Genomic DNA, 16,725 nt, shown 5'->3' on the forward strand with positions numbered 1-16,725 from the left:
CTAGACTCTTCTGGGGGGACATTGCTGGTTGCTGTCAACTTCCCATCAACCTCAGCAGGGACTTGGCTGGATGCTGTAAACTTCCCATCAACCTCAGCAGGGACATGGCTGGATACGGTCAACTTCCCATCAACCTCAGCTGGGACATTGTTGGATACTGTCAACTTCCCATCAACCTCAGCAGGGACATGGCGGGCCTCAGTGAGCCTCCCTTCAACCTCAGCGGGGACATTGCTGGAAGCTGCCAATTTCCCATCGACCTCAGCAGGGACATGGCTAGACTCTTCAGCTGGGACACTGCTGGATGCTGTAAACTTCCCGTCAACCTCAGCAGGGACATGGCTGGCCTCAATGAGCTTCCGATCAACCTCAGCTGGCACATTGTTGGATACTGTCCACTTTCCAGCAACATCAGCTGGGACATGGCTAGACTCTTCAGCTGGGACATTGTTGGATACTGTTAGCTTCCCATCAACCTCAGCAGGGACATGGCTGGCCTCAGTGAGCTTCCCATTAACCTCAGCAGGGACATGGCTAGACTCTTCAGCGGGAACATGGCTTGATGCGGTTAACTTCTCATCCACCTCAGCAGGAAGAGGGTTGGTCTCCATCAATTTCCAATCAATGCCTAAAGAATATTGGTTTAAAAAAAAAAAAAAGTTCTCTTTCCTCAGTGTCTGTGTCAACCTCAAAGCATCAGCACAAAACTCACCTTTTTGGATAGTTAGCCCAGATGCATTCGGCAAAGACATCTCAACAGCCATTTTACATTTCACTACCACTGGCCATGTTGGATTTTGTCTGTTCACACAAGGGACAGACAAGGGACCATCTGGAAAATAAAATGTATTACTAACTTGAATACAAGTAATCAGGCCCCGTTAAAGTTAACTTTGGATAGGGTAAAAAAAAAAAAAAAAAAAAAGCATAATGTTAACCACTATATAATAGTTACAAACCTTTGCTCTCCAAGCGTGCTTGTTCAATATCAGTCTGGTAAAAATGACGCCCAACTGGAGAGGCAAATCCTGAAAACAAGATGTAAGGTTAAAAAAGAAAAACATTACAAATGTATTTCACATTTGAAACATTACACTAAAGTGAAAACAGCTTTACCATTGGGCACCAGTTGGTGACACAAAAAGACCAAAAACAAAAAGTTTGAAATTGCCATCTTGATTACAGATGAAACAATCACCATCCTCTCTATGCTTTCTAAAAACAGCCTTCAAGCCAGGGCTTTTAAAAAAACACAGATTTTCATCACCTGGGATTGTTACAGTGAAATTAGTGACAGAGGATCTGCTCGTTAACATTCCCGTGCACTCATTGGTTGGTTGAAAAATCACTATTGTAATTTGCTAAATTTATCTTTCCTTAACACATCAGATTATATGTTTTTTTTCTATTAAACTAGACCATTTCTCAGACACAAAAACAACTAAGTTGAATTTAAGTGACAACATCTAAACAGATAAATAAAGAGGGAAAGTGTCAAAAGAGTCAAACAAAGTAAATTAATTATTTAGCTCATTACGCTACTTTATTTTAAAAACTACTGTCAAACATTAAAAAAATGTAGTCAAGATAGTACTGTTGCTACTTTAACCAGAGCACTATTCTGCAAGCAGTGCACAAATCAAAGTTGTTTGTCATGAATATTACACTACAAAAAAAAAAAGATTTTCTTCCTGAGTCTCTAAACATTCTTAAATCAAGATACATTTACTTGAGAATCAAGATGACATTATATATTAAGTCTTGTTGTCTAAAAAATCATCATGAGTTTATGCTGAACACAAGAACACATTCTGCCAGTATAATCAGAAAAATAATTTTGAAAGTAATTTTATTTTTCTGAGCTGACTGACTTAATGTTAAGCTGGTTATGTGTACGTAAATATGAACATAATATTCATACATTTTTTTCTACTTGTTTGTAGTTTTACAGAAAAAAATATTGAGAAGCGAATCACCATTAAATTCACTAAAGTTATGAAGACTGCTTTCTGGAGTTCTTTTTTCAAGTTGTATGCTAAGTCTGTTAAGCCTTTCATTTCATTTCATTTTATTGTTTATTTTTACAGGGACAATGCACAATTAAAAGTAATTGCAGCAGAGTTAGCTAATAGCTAATTTATATCTGCTGCCCCTGGGCAGGTAAACAAATAAAATAACATAACATACAATATTACATATACACCACATAAAACATCACAATACATATGTCCAGGAATGTAAGATTTACTATAAAACAGATAATTTACAACACAGTCATTAATGGTTGCAGATTTGTTCTGATAGTAGCCAGTACTTAAGCTTGTTTTTTTTAAATTGAGAAGCTATCAATGCTTCGGATGTTTGTGGGTAAGGAATTTCATATCCCCACTACTCTAACCGAAAAAACTCAAATCTCCACTGGCAGATGCTGTAGTCCTACCGGCACTTCCGTTATGGGCCAGGCATCCCTTAAGAGGAGGGGGAGCAAGATTATGAATAATTTTGTACATCAGGCACACATCAGTATAAAATGCAAAATTATTAAAATTTAAAAAATTGAACCTTTTCAAAATAGTACAATGATGATAGTCCCTTGTATTTTTGTCTAGCACTTTCATAATTTGTTTATGGAGGGAGTACACCAGCTTAAGTGTAGTTGCACCTGCTTGTGACCAAGTTGTTATACAATACGACAAGTGAGGGAGAATCAGAGTATGTACAAAAAGTAGTGCAGCTGATTTAGAAATTATTAAAATTATTAAGAAATGATTTTAAAATTATTTAAATTATATTTAACATTATTTATAACCCTTCTTACTTGCTTTTTAAAAGACAGGTGTTGGTCTATTTGTTACAGTTATGTCTGTCTTGTGTCTGTATTCCTGTGTTCCCCCCCGTCATTGTGATTTGGTTTAGTCCTGTGTTAGTTTTCCCGCTCCTCGTTTGCGTTCAGTTCCTTCACCTGTGTCTAGTTAATTTGCCCCAGCTGTGTCTTGTTCCCATGATCCGTTCTCTGTGTATGTAACCCTGTGTTCTCCCTCACTCCTTGTCGGTTCTCGTTTATGTAACGTTGGTATTAGGTGTGTTTGTATCCTCTGCCTGTCTGCTCCTGTTTATTGTTTTGATTATTAAGTAAAGTATATTGTTTTTGGAAATCCTGTTCTCCTCGTCTTCCTCTGCCTACACCAACCGTAACAGAAGAACCGACCTAGACAGAAAGTGACAAGATGGGTATTTTCCTCACCCCTTCCAACTCCATCGAATCTAAGCTGATCTGTTTCCAAGACGGCCGGCACATCGAGGAGTATGTTGCTGAATTCCTGGAGCTCTCCGAAGGGGTAAGCTGGGCAGAAGAGGTCCAGAAGACCGTCTTTTGGTTTGGGTTAGATGATACGCTTCATCATCAAGCTCCAGCGGCGGTTATCCCAGGATCTTTTGCCCACTACCTGGATCATGTGCTATGGTTGAGTGGCTCACCCTTCACCGTAGTTGAGGTTGATGACATCGCCACTCAACCACCAACTCCAGCCATCTCCACCACGCCAACCATCATCCCAGAGTCTAGTCCCGCCGAGATAGTCACACCAGAGTCCTTAGTGCCTCTCCTCGTCCAGGTTCCAGAGGAGATGAACCTTATAGACTTTGACACTGAGCCAGTGTTTCTCCCCGTCACGTCTGCCGAGCCTGAGCTCCCCGTCACGTCTGCCGAGCCTGAGCTCCCCTGCAGGCCTGCCGAGCCAGAGCTCCCCTGCAGGCCTGCCGAGCCAGAGCTCCCCTGCAGGCCTGCCGAGCCAGAGCTCCCCTGCAGGCCTGCCGAGCCAGAGCTCCCCTGCAGGCCTGCCGAGCCAGAGCTCCCCTGCAGGCCTGCCGAGCCAGAGCTCCCCTGCAGGCCTGCCGAGCCAGAGCTCCCCTGCAGGCCTGCCGAGCCAGAGCTCCCCTGCAGGCCTGCCGAGCCAGAGCTCCCCTGCAGGCCTGCCGAGCCAGAGCTCCCCTGCAGGCCTGCCGAGCCAGAGCTCCCCTGCAGGCCTGCCGAGCCAGAGCTCCCCTGCAGGCCTGCCGAGCCAGAGCTCCCCTGCAGGCCTGCCGAGCCAGAGCCCGTCGCCTGCCCCTCCCCTGCAGCCCTGCCGAGCCAGAGCCCGTCGCCTGCCCGCCAGAGCCTGAGCCCGTCGCCTGCCCGCCAGAGCCTGAGCCCGTCGCCTGCCCGCCAGAGCCTGAGCCCGTCGCCTGCCCGCCAGAGCCTGAGCCCGTCGCCTGCCCGCCAGAGCCTGAGCCCGTCGCCTGCCCGCCAGAGCCTGAGCCCGTCGCCTGCCCGCCAGAGCCTGAGCCCGTCGCCTGCCCGCCAGAGCCTGAGCCCGTCGCCTGCCCGCCAGAGCCTGAGCCCGTCGCCTGCCCGCCAGAGCCTGAGCCCGTCGCCTGCCCGCCAGAGCCTGAGCCCGTCGCCTGCCCGCCAGAGCCTGAGCCCGTCGCCTGCCCGCCAGAGCCTGAGCCCGTCGCCTGCCCGCCAGAGCCTGAGCCCGTCGCCTGCCCGCCAGAGCCTGAGCCCGTCGCCTGCCCGCCAGAGCCTGAGCCCGTCGCCTGCCCGCCAGAGCCTGAGCCCGTCGCCTGCCCGCCAGAGCCTGAGCCCGTCGCCTGCCCGCCAGAGCCTGAGCCCGTCGCCTGCCCGCCAGAGCCTGAGCCCGTCGCCTGCCCGCCAGAGCCTGAGCCCGTCGCCTGCCCGCCAGAGCCTGAGCCCGTCGCCTGCCCGCCAGAGCCTGAGCCCGTCGCCTGCCCGCCAGAGCCTGAGCCCGTCGCCTGCCCGCCAGAGCCTGAGCCCGTCGCCTGCCCGCCAGAGCCTGAGCCCGTCGCCTGCCCGCCAGAGCCTGAGCCCGTCGCCTGCCCGCCAGAGCCTGAGCCCGTCGCCTGCCCGCCAGAGCCTGAGCCCGTCGCCTGCCCGCCAGAGCCTGAGCCCGTCGCCTGCCCGCCAGAGCCTGAGCCCGTCGCCTGCCCGCCAGAGCCTGAGCCCGTCGCCTGCCCGCCAGAGCCTGAGCCCGTCGCCTGCCCGCCAGAGCCTGAGCCCGTCGCCTGCCCGCCAGAGCCTTCTCTACTGGTCCCATCCAGCCCTCCCAAGCCTGACCTGATGCACGTCCCTGAGCCTGGCACTCTCCCCAAGAACATTTTGGGGGGGGGATATAGGCCACCTGATGGTGCGTCTCCGCCATGGCCCCCTGACCAGCTTGCTCCGCCCTGGCCACCGGAAGAGGCGTCTCCACCCTGGCCACCTGAAGGGGCGTCTCCGCCATGGCCCCCTGACCAGCTTGCTCCGCCCTGGCCACCGGAAGAGGCGTCTCCACCCTGGCCACCTGAAGGGGCGTCTCCGCCATGGCCCCCTGACCAGCTTGCTCCGCCTTGGCCACCCGAGGGGGTCTCTCCGCCCTGGCCACCGGAAGAGGCATCTCCACCCTGGCCACCTGAAGGGGCGTCTTCACCCTGGCTATCAGCACGGCCTGCTCCGCCCTGGAGGCTTCCTGTTCCGGGAAAGCCACGCCCTCGTCAGCCTCCAGGGCGCCCTCCCTCCCGCCCCTATTTGATGTTTATACGGCGTGGGGACACGCCTTTTCGAGGAGGGGCGTAATGTTACAGTTATGTCTGTATTCCTGTGTTTCCCCCCGTCATTGTGATTTGGTTTAGTCCTGTGTTAGTTTTCCCGCTCCTCGTTTGTGTTCAGTTCCTTCACCTGTGTCTAGTTAATTTGCCCCAGCTGTGTCTTGTTCCCATGATCCGTTCTCTGTGTATGTAACCCTGTGTTCTCCCTCACTCCTTGTCGGTTCTCGTTTATGTAACGTTGGTATTAGGTGTGTTTGTATCCTCTGCCCGTCTGCTCCTGTTTATTGTTTTGATTTATTAAGTAAAGTATATTGTTTTTGGAAATCCTGTTCTCCTCGTCTTCCTCTGCCTACACCAACCGTAACACTATTATTATTCCTAAATATTTAACATGCGTCACAGATTTGATACGCTTCACCATTAAATATGATGTCTGGAATCACCGAGTTCTATTTTCGTACAGTGAAATACATGCAAACTGTTTTGCTTACATTAAGAGACAAACAAGACTTAACCAATTTGAGACTTTCACCATTGCAGATGAAAGTTTGCTTGCTTTGCTCAAGCTACGCAATTGGTCAGAACAGAATAATCTGTATGACCTTGTATACGTGACTTGACAAAAAGTAATGTGTGGCTGATGTTTATGACCGAGACAGAGGGCCTCCACTATAAGATAGCCATAACTAAGGGTGTACTCACACTAGGCACGGTTGCCATGAACCGGGCCCGAGTACGATTGTCCCCACTCCCCCTCTGGCCTGCACTCACATAGGGTTTCAGCATTCGTGCCGGAGCACGCTTACGTCATTATGGTGCGACGGTTTCGGGATAAACAAGAAGAGCGGCGCTCTCTGAACACAATGGAGTCCATCGCTCTGTTGTCATTGTGGATAATTTTCTGTCGTTTGGTCCACGGTGGTCCACAGCCCTCTCACAGCCTGTTGTTAAACAGATGTGTCGCTTTAGTGGCGCGAAAATTTGCACGTAATCGTGCTGCTCGTATGAGGAGGTTTGCAAGGTACCAGCTGAAGTGCAGCAAGGACTTTGCAGCTTTGATTACGGACTACAGTTCCCGTACATCGACAAGGTAAGAATTAATATACTGAAATGTCATTAAATACAATTGAAAAGTGTATCGTGAAATTTGAAATAAAATGTGTATAATTTTTTTTTTTGTAATTATGACAGTAGCGTTCTAAAGCTAATAATCATGTAACTTAATATCATTTGCTGGTTAATATTAGCTACATTCTTGTATTAAGACACCTGTATTCAACGGGACACATAACTGTTATGTATGCACTGGAGTAGTACTTTGTTGTTTATTAATTACACTTCAAAGTGCTGTAAGGTAATTGTGTATGCATAAACTATATACAGTTAACAATATTTCTCCATTCTGCTGCAGGACCATATGGATTCGGCAGAGATCTGGTGTGTGGTGGCAGCATGTTCTCAGCAGCTGGACAGACTGTGAGTGGAAGGCTAATTTCAGAATGAGAAGGACATCATTCTTGCTGTTGTGCAACAGCCTGCAGCCGCACCTTCAAAGACAGACCACTTCATTCAGAAAACCAGTGCCCGTGGACCAACGTGTTGCAATATGCATATGGAGACTGGCCACAAATGTAGAGTTCAGGACCATCTCCCATTTATTTGGGATTGGTCAATCAACTGCTGTTAGCATTACCAACCATGTAGCCTCTGCAATTGTGAAAAAATTGCTTTCCCTTTTCATCAGAACACCATCTGAACAGGAATTTGAAAGCATAATTCAGGGATTCAGAGACAGGTGGGGCTTCCCACAATGTGGAGGAGCTATTGATGGCACTCACATTGGGATTTTGGCTCCACCTGTTAGCTCTGCAGACTACTACAACCGGAAAGGTTTCTACTCTGTTATTCTGCAAGGTGTGGTTGACAGCCGACTTATGTTCTGGGACATTAATGTGGGATGGCCGGGGAAGGTTCATGATGCAAGAGTTTTTGCCAATTCATCCTTGTTTGAGAGGGGTCAGAGTAATACACTGTTCCCTCGGATAACAGAGAGGTTTGAAGGAGTAGATGTGCCAGTGGTGATTTTGGGGGATGCTGCATATCCATTACTGCCATGGTTGATGAAACCATATCCAGAAAATCAACAAACAACCCCTGCACAGGCCACCTTCAACAACCGCCTCAGCAAGGCACGGATGACTGTGGAAAGGGCATTTGGCCTCCTGAAAGGAAGGTGGAGATGCTTAATGAAGAGGTGTGATTGCCGCATATACAACATAAACACTATTATCAGTGCATGTTGCGTTCTGCACAATTTTTGTCAAGTAAATGGTGAGGAATGTGAGGAGATTGCCACAGAAGAGGAAAATGTGAACAGTCAATGGAATCCTCATAATACAGCCACTAGTTCAAATGCCACCAGAGATGCATTGTGTTCATATTTCTCAAATTTTTAGAGAGATAGTGTATATTTCAGGAGGATGGTTTTCATTACATACTTAGGGTTTCATTACATACTAACCCTTTTCATTACATACTTCTGTGTCATGCCGCTACTACATTCAGTGCATGTATATTTATTGTACTTATTGGTTTACTATGACTTATTTTTGTTCTGTTGTCAATAAAGTCATATTGTTCATTTCAAGAACAGTGCAGGAGTTATTTGCAAATAACACACAAAACATAAGATGATGCAGACAAAAAGTTTTAATCATAAACTCTGGAGCACTTCTCACAGGAAAATAAAAAAAGCAGTACTTCACAGAACACGACCATGTGCAGTGGTGAAACAAAATAGGCTACCTAGTGTGTGTGGTGTATAATTTATGGAAGTGTGTGGTATATATTGTAGAGGTTCGAGGTAGAATTATAAAGTGTAGAGGTTTGAGGTAGTGCATAGTGTTAGGTTAAAGTGCATAGTAAAAGTATGCTACAGGAAATCAAACAACTTTTGGTCATATTTACCTATTTCAAACGTGTTATTAATTAAAAAGAAAAACAAGATAAAACTTAAATAACCCTTATAATGAAAGGCAACGTCCAAATACAATAACAACATAAAAACATGGACGTAAACAACTGTGCCTTTACAGGTTGCGATAAACATGTGTAGAGTTATCAAGCTCAGAGTAGGATGATGATGTCTCAGCATGGTAGGGATACTGCAGATGAGGAGGAAGAGTAGGAGGAGGAGTAGCAGCAGGAGGAGGTGTAGGAGGAGGAGCATGAGGAGAGGGCTGTGTGAGTGTGAGGGAATCATGGCATCAAACAGTCTGTTCATGGTTTGCATGAACATCATGTTTGTTTCTTGGCGTTCCTCCCTCTGCTGTTGCAGTCGACGCTCCTCCATCTGTACTTGAGCCTTCATCCAGTTATCAAGCATTTCTTTTTCTTGCTGGTAATGCAAGTGCTTCCCTTGCATGAATTCTTCATGCTGTTTTTTCTGCATATCTAGAAAGGCAGTCATCGTGTCACTCACTTCTACCTTTCTCTTTCTCTTTTTGCCTTGTTCTGAAGGTATTGTCTCAGTGTTATCTGATGTGTCCTGTGTCTCATCACCAGTGTTTGAAGCGATTGTTGAGTCTGAATTGACCGATGTAACTACAGAAATAAAAGCAAAATAAACACAAAAGGTAATCATTTTAATAATAACATTAAACAAACATCCCTTATGTAAACTATTTTTTTTCTTTTTGTAGTAAAACCCAGTTTTAACAGCATACCCATGGTCAGTTTGTGGAAACCAAGATTTTACTACAGTAAACATGGTATCTTGGTTGGATTCGTAGTCAAACGAAGTGTAATTTACTTTAGGGACATGCACATACTGATTTAACAGAATAGCTATCAAATGGAACTGGTATGTATGTTAATGTTACTCACAGCTCTGTGATCTCTCCAGTCCTGTGTTCTCCGTATCAGATGACGTAGAATCCAGCGATCTTCGTGGATGGGACTCCAGCACATTCGGTTGGCTAGAAGGTTTGCTGCCAATTATACTGTCGACAGCGTCATACCATTGAAATTTTTCCTTTTCTTCTGCAGAGCTGCCCGATTTACGGAGTGCATCCCGTACCCTTAAATACTGTGCCCGCAGTTTTTTTACCTTGTCTCTACACTGCTCGCTAGTTCTTTGATATCCATGACGAAGAAGATAGTCACGGATTTTTCTAAATATATCTGAGTTTTTATGCGTTTTGTCCAGCTGTTCTTGTATGCTCTCATCTGCCCAAATTTCCAACAAGCATTGCACCTCTGCCGTAGACCAAAGCGACCCTTTCCCCGCCATGTTGGTTTTGGAGCGTCGCAAAACCATGACGTCACGCGTCCTGTTCCGTGCTCCAGCACGGTTAGCGCTCACACTGCATGCGAACCGCGCCCGAGTCCAAGTGAACCGTGCTCTGGCCCACCTCTTCCAAGCGGGCCAGGGCCGGCTAATCGAGCCGCGCCCGGGCACGGTTCGGAGCACTCACACTAGTCAAAAGAACCGCGCTTTGGTGGTCAAACGCACTCGGGCAAGGTTCAAACTGGCTAGTGTGAGTACACCCTTACACTTCGTTAGATTTGCTTAAGGCATATCTTCATTTGGCATAGAGAAATAACCTTGGGGGGTGGGGTAGGGACTATAAAGAAGGAAGGATGCCCTCCTCACATTGTCACAGTCTGCAGCCACTCTGAATGACTGTGTGATTGCTGACCGTTCCTTTCAAGGGAATAAATAATCTTTAAAGACAATTGGTACATGTTTGTCTCTTATTCAGTAATAGAAAATTGTTTGCCACCACAGCTCCCTATTAAGCATTGTATACATTTTTAAATATTGCTGATTACTTACAAAGCACTAAATGGTTTAGCGAGTACTTGAGCAAGCTCTTAAAGGGTCACTCCACCCATTTCAACATTAATCTTTATTGAAAGTGGGTTATATATGTAGTCGAAATGTAAAAGAAATTTTGAATTTGGTGCCCTCTTGACCGAGAAAAGACAGAAAATAACTTTAGGGCGCATTTGTATGTAAGACAACAACTCCCACAATGCACCACGTTGCACAGCTCCGCAAGCCACTCCCACTAATCGAGAACAGCGCAAACATCAGAGAAATCACTCTTCCGTCTACAAGAAGGCTAGCTGCTAAATGAGTTTGAAATTCATTTCACAAAAAATGTCTAGTTAGTTGGCTGTGGCGAGCAGGACGAGGGCGAGGGACGTGAGAGGACGACGCGAGTGATAATGAACGGCACCTGTGCAGCGGTCTCATATCTCTTACGGAGGAGCGGAAGCACAAAAGGAACAGGCCTGATTTTATGTTTTGTTTCTGTTGTGTGTGGCCAGCTGGCTTATACTTTTGTTTTGTATTTGTTTATTTTACTATTAAAATGTTTAAATGTTCGCCGGTTCCAGCCTCCTTTTTCCCACAACAACGACCCCATCCCTAATTTAAATACATCTCCACATTGGCAAACTCATTAGTGAATTACTCGTTTGTATTTCTTTCTATATGGTGAATTATTGCATGATACCTGGATTTTTAGTCAGGCGAAACTAGGATGGTTCACATCACAACACAAACGTCCGTGTGGTCGTCTGATTCAGAGATTTAGTCTAGGAGAAATTGCGATCGTTGAAATTCTCTGCAGCAGACGGACTCTATCTGTGTCCGTAGCGCACAGCGAGAGCACAGGCACCAGCAGCCCGCCTCAGCTCGACCCAGTCCGGGCTCCTCGTTCGCGACAGGCAGCCGCCTCCTGATCCTCCATCAGCCTCAGCTGCTCTTCACTATATTGCGGCTCGTAAAGATAGCCACGAAGAGCGGATTCGAGCAGCAGAATTTCAAAATCCTCTACTTCCATATCATGTTTAGTTTCTTCCGTCATTGTCGTAACTTCCTTTATCCACAGCGCTTGTTAGCTTAGCTTATAAACAAGATGGCTGATATTGCTTTCAGTATCTGCAAGTGAAGTCCCACCCACTGATCTGTGATAGCTCTGTTAGCGCATTAGGCACAACCCCCTATGGGCGGGTTTGAAAGGGTGGGAATTTGTGCTTGTAGTCTATACAGAAATCCCCCCTTTTTACACTTCCTCCTACAATGACGTCAAATGACGATTTTTGCGTCATTGTAGGAGGAAGTGAAAAAGGTAAATAGTAGATTTCTCTCGTCTCAGGGGAAAATGAAAGAATGTTGCACGACCATTCAATAGTATGACTGGTTGTCTAACAATGGACCTCTTAATGCAAATGGGTGGAGTGACCCTTTAACGCATTATAGTCCTTCACGTCTATTGCGATCTCAAAATTCCGGACAGTTGATAATACCTAGAATATCAAAATCGACTGCTGGCGGTCTTCAAACAGTCTTCCAAACATTGTCCGGGAAGCAGACACACTCTGTCAGTTTAAATCTAGACTAAAATCACACATCTCTTTGACCTAGCATACACATAACATATTATACATTTTTATAATTCAATGTTAGGCTGCATAGATTATGTCAGCCGGAACCGGGAACACTTCCTATAAATCCTTATGTACTCGTTGCACCATAAGAAAAATGGCGTCTGATTCCTGTCAGGACGACTATCGTCAAATACGATTGACAATTAGCGTACAGTTTGGATTGGCGGTATGGTTCCGTTCTGGGCAAGAACTCCCTGCGCATCCATGCAGCCTAAAATGCATAAAAGCAGGGAGAGCAGCAATAACCCCCCAAAACAAAACCATATGCCAATATCCCCCAACATAAACTGAGCGCAAATCTGAATGTTTTTTTTTTTTGCAGTTACCCGAGTGAGCCAAGGCAACAAGCATGTTGGCAGTACCTAAAAATCTTGAGCAACAGCATGTTACCAACAATACCGGAAAGCCTTAAGCAACAAGTAATATTCAACAATATTATTGATCTGACAATGGATGACATTTTTTTTGTAACTGCTTTACAGATGAAATTAATTTAATAATTTATCTCTTCAACTGAACTGAATCAACACTGAACTGACTTCAGCTGAAATGCACAATTTTCCTGTTATCATTGTAAAGCTGTTTTGAAACAACTTGTATAAAGCCCTTCATAAAGGTGACTTCACATTCTGCACAGGGACATGCAATACTCACCCAAAAACCACATTGTGCCAATTTTTAAATGCAGTTTTAGGGTGCATTTTATTGACAACAAAATACTAAAAGGTATGCGAGGTTTCACATACAGACAACATCACAGTTACGAGACATCCCCATTCACATAGATCAACAAAAGCAACTAAAAACATTGTATTCTGCTGCCTGGCCAGTAGTTGACTATATCCCTTATACATGCCTGTGCCTGTGCACAAGCATTCTTAGACGCATTTAAATTAGTGATGTTACATATGACACTGAAGCTTCGATGTGCGTATCGAAGTGTTTTTGTGTTTTTTTACACAAAAAAAACAAAAAGACACAACAACAACAACAAAATAATAAGTAGTTTTGGTTATTTAAATGTAATGTATTGATTAACTTTCAAAGTAAAATAATTTATTTATTAATGGACAAATCAAACACAAACGTGTAAGGCTTTTTATTTCTACACATAACATTGAAATTATGGAGTTTGTGTTGTGGTTGCTTCATCTGACAGAGCTTTTAACACAGGCTTCTGGCTGCTTTATTTTAAATAAACACCAGATGGCGCTGTTCTCGACACTCTCGAAGCTTTGAATCTTTTCCCGGAACAGTCAGGGGAAAGCCTCATTGATTCACGAGGCTTCATTTCCCCATCCCTAATTTAAATACATCTCCACTATTTGTAGTAAAGCTACACTTTGCTGGAGAAGCGTTAATAAACTCCATATATTGAGCAGCGCAAACAGTCCACCATTGTTCTTTTGGTTAAGTACTCGTGTACTCTGAACATGTAATATGCATTTGCACAAATGATACATTCTTTTTCAAAAACTTGTGCGTAAGAACCAAATTTCAGGCCCCAAAACAAAGCAGTCTTGGACATTTAAAAATGCAATGAAATAACCTTGTTGGAATTTTTTTGAAGACATTAGATGTTCATTAGGACACGTTATGCAAAAGATTAATCAAACAAAAGAGAACAGATATTTTCCAGAAAAATAGCTGGTTTTATTAACTAAAATCAAGATCTGAAAGTTAAATCAATTCATCTGAGTGTTTGTGCTCAAGTCTGGCAAATTTAGTCAACTTCCCATTAACCTCAGCAGGGACTTGGCTGGATGATGTCAACATCCCATGAACCTGAGCTAGGACACGGCTGGATGCAGTCAATTTCCCCTCAAACTCAGTGGGGATTTGGCTGGACTGTTCAGCTAGGATATTGCTGGATGCTGTCAACTTCCCATCAACCTCAGCAGGGACTTGGCTGGATGTCAACATCCCATGAACCTGAGCTGGGACACGGCTGGATGCAGTCAATTTCCCCTCAAACTCAGCAGGGATTTGGCTGGACTGTTCAGCTAGGATATTGCTGGATGCTGTCAACTTCCCATCAACCTGAGCAGGGACTTGGCTTGATACTGTCAATTTCCCATCAACCTCAGCAGGGACATGGCTAGATTCTTCAGCTGGGACATTGTTGGATACTGTTAGCTTCCCATCAACCTCAGCTGGGACATTGTTGGATACTGTTAGCTTCCCATCAACCTCAGCTGGGACTTGGCTGGATGCTGCCAATTTTCCATTAATCTCAGCAGGGATATGTCTAGACTCTTCAGCTGGGACATTGTTGGATACTGTCAACTTCCCATCAACCTCAGCAGGGAGATGGCTAGACTCTTCAGCTGGGACATTGTTGGATACGGTCCACTTTCCAGCAACCTCATTGGAGACATGGCTAGATGCTGCCAATTTCCCATCAACCTCAGCAGGGAGATGGCTAGACTCCTCAGCTGGGACATTGCTGGATGCTGCCAACTTTCCCTCAACCTCAGCTGGGACACTGCTGGATGCTGCCAATTTCCCATCAACCTCAGCTGGGACATGGCTAGTCTCTTCAGCTGGGACATTGCTGGATACTGCCAACTTCCCATCAACCTCAGCAGGGACATGGCTAGTCTCTTCAGCTGGGACATTGCTGGATACTGTCAACTTCCCATCAACCTCAGCGGGGACATTGCTGGATGCTGCCAACTTCCCATCAACCTCAACAGAGATATGGCTGGCCTCAGTGAGCTTCCCTTCAACCTCAGCAGGGACACTGCTGGATGCTGACAATTTCCCATCAACCTCAGCAGGGACATGGCTAGACTCTTCAGCTGGGACATTATTGGATACTGTCCACTTTCCAGCAACCTCATTGGAGACATGGCTAGATGCTGCCAATTTCCCCTCAACCTCAGCTGGGACACTGCTGGATGCTGACAATTTCCCATCAAACTCAGCTGGGACATGGCTGGATGCTGTCAACTTCCCATCAACCTCAGCAGGGACATTGTTGTATACCGTCAACTTCCCATCAACCTCAGCAGGGACATGGCTAGACTCTACAGCTGGGACATTGCTGGATGCTGCCAATTTGCCATCAACCTCAGCAGGGACATTGTTGGATACTGTTAGCTTACCATTAACCTCAGCTGGGACATTGTTGGATACTGTTAGCTTCCCATCAACCTCATCTGGGACATTGTTGGATACTGTTAGCTTACCATCAACCTCATCTGGGACATTGTTGGATACTGTTAGCTTCCCATCAACCTCAGCTGGGACATTGTTGGATACTGTTAGCTTCCAATCAACCTCAGCTGGGTCTTGGCTGGATGCTGCCAATTTTCCATTAACCTCAGCAGGGACATGGCTAGACCCTTCAGCTGGGACATTGTTGGATACGGTCCACTTTCCACCAACCTCATTGGAGACATGGCTAGATGCTGCCAATTTCCCATCAACCTCAGCAGGGACTTGGCTGGATGCTGCCAATTTCCCATCAACCTCAGCAGGGAATTGGCTGGATGATGTCAACTTCCCATCAACCTCAGCAGGGACATTGCTGGATGCTGCCATTTTTCCATCAACCTCAGCAGGGACATGGCTAGACTCTTCAGCAAGGACATTTGCTGTCAACTTCCCATCAACCTCAGCAGGGATATGGCTGGCCTCATTGAGCTTTCCTTCAACCTCAGCAGGGACACTGCTGGATGCTGACAATTTCCCATCAACCTCAGCAGGGACATTGTTGGATACTGTTAGCTGCCTTTCAACCTCAGCTGGGACATTGTTGGATACTGTTAGCTTCCCATCAACCTCATCTGGGACATTGTTGGATACTGTTAGCTTCCCATCAACCTCATCTGGGTCTTGGCTGGATGCTGCCAATTTTCCATTAACCTCAGCAGGGACATGGCTAGACTCTTCAGCTGGGACATTGCTGGATGTTGCCAATTTCCCATCAACCTCAGCAAGGACATTGTTGGATACTGTTAGCTTCCATTCAACCTCAGCTGGGACATTGTTGGATACTGTTAGCTTCCCATCAACCTCAGCTGGGACATGGCTAGACTCTTGAGCAAGGACATTTGCTGTCAACTTCCCATCAACCTCAGCAGGGACATGGCTGGCCTCATTGAGCTTTCCTTCAACCTCAGCAGGGACACTGCTGGATGCTGACAATTTCCCATCAACCTCAGCAGGGACATGGCTAGACTCTTCAGCTGGGACATTGCAGGATGATGTCAACTTCCCCTCAACCTCAGCAGGTACATGGCTGAAAGCTGTCAACTTCCCCTCAACCTCAGCAGGGACATGGCTAGTCTTTTCAGCTGGGACATTATTAGATACTGTCAACTTCCCATCAACCTCAGCAGGTACATAGCTAGACTCTTCAGGTGGGATATTGTTGGATACTGTCAACTTCCCATCAATCTCAGCAGGGACATGGCTAGTCTCTTCAGCTGGGACATTGTTGGATACTGTCAACTTCCCATCAACCTCAGCAGGGACATTGCTGGATGCTGCCAATTTTCCATCAACCTCATTAGGGACATGGCTAGACTCTTCAGCTGGGACATTGCTGGATGCTGTCAACTTCCCATCAACCTCAGCAGGGACATGGCTGGCCTCAGTGAGCTTCCCTTCAACCTCAGCGGGGACATGGCTAGACTCTACAGATGGAACATTGCTGGATGCTGTCAACTTCCCATC

At 46.1% G+C, this 16,725-nt stretch overlaps 1 protein-coding gene and 1 long non-coding RNA gene across 2 annotated transcripts; one reads left to right on the forward strand and one right to left on the reverse strand.

The window, feature by feature from the left end:
• Nucleotides 1-535: 535 nt before the first annotated feature.
• LOC130099503 (uncharacterized) lies at nucleotides 536-1,031 on the reverse strand. The gene is made up of 3 exons (XR_008808399.1): nucleotides 960-1,031; nucleotides 713-832; nucleotides 536-628 (listed from the first exon to the last, which is right to left on the reverse strand). It is a non-coding gene; the product is annotated as an uncharacterized LOC130099503 (long non-coding RNA).
• Nucleotides 1,032-6,275: 5,244 nt separating this feature from the next.
• On the forward strand, nucleotides 6,276-8,077 carry LOC130099501 (uncharacterized). The gene is made up of 2 exons (XM_056265217.1): nucleotides 6,276-6,673; nucleotides 6,995-8,077. The coding sequence occupies exons 1-2, from the start codon at nucleotides 6,396-6,398 to the stop codon at nucleotides 8,037-8,039; spliced, it is 1,323 nt and encodes a 440-aa protein (XP_056121192.1). The 5' UTR covers nucleotides 6,276-6,395; the 3' UTR covers nucleotides 8,040-8,077.
• Nucleotides 8,078-16,725: the final 8,648 nt, after the last annotated feature.

The sequence above is a fragment of the Rhinichthys klamathensis genome, unplaced genomic scaffold, assembly GCF_029890125.1.
Source record: "Rhinichthys klamathensis goyatoka isolate OS25496 unplaced genomic scaffold, OSU_Roscu_1.1 h1tg000230l_1, whole genome shotgun sequence".
Taxonomy (NCBI): Eukaryota; Metazoa; Chordata; class Actinopteri; order Cypriniformes; family Leuciscidae; genus Rhinichthys; species Rhinichthys klamathensis.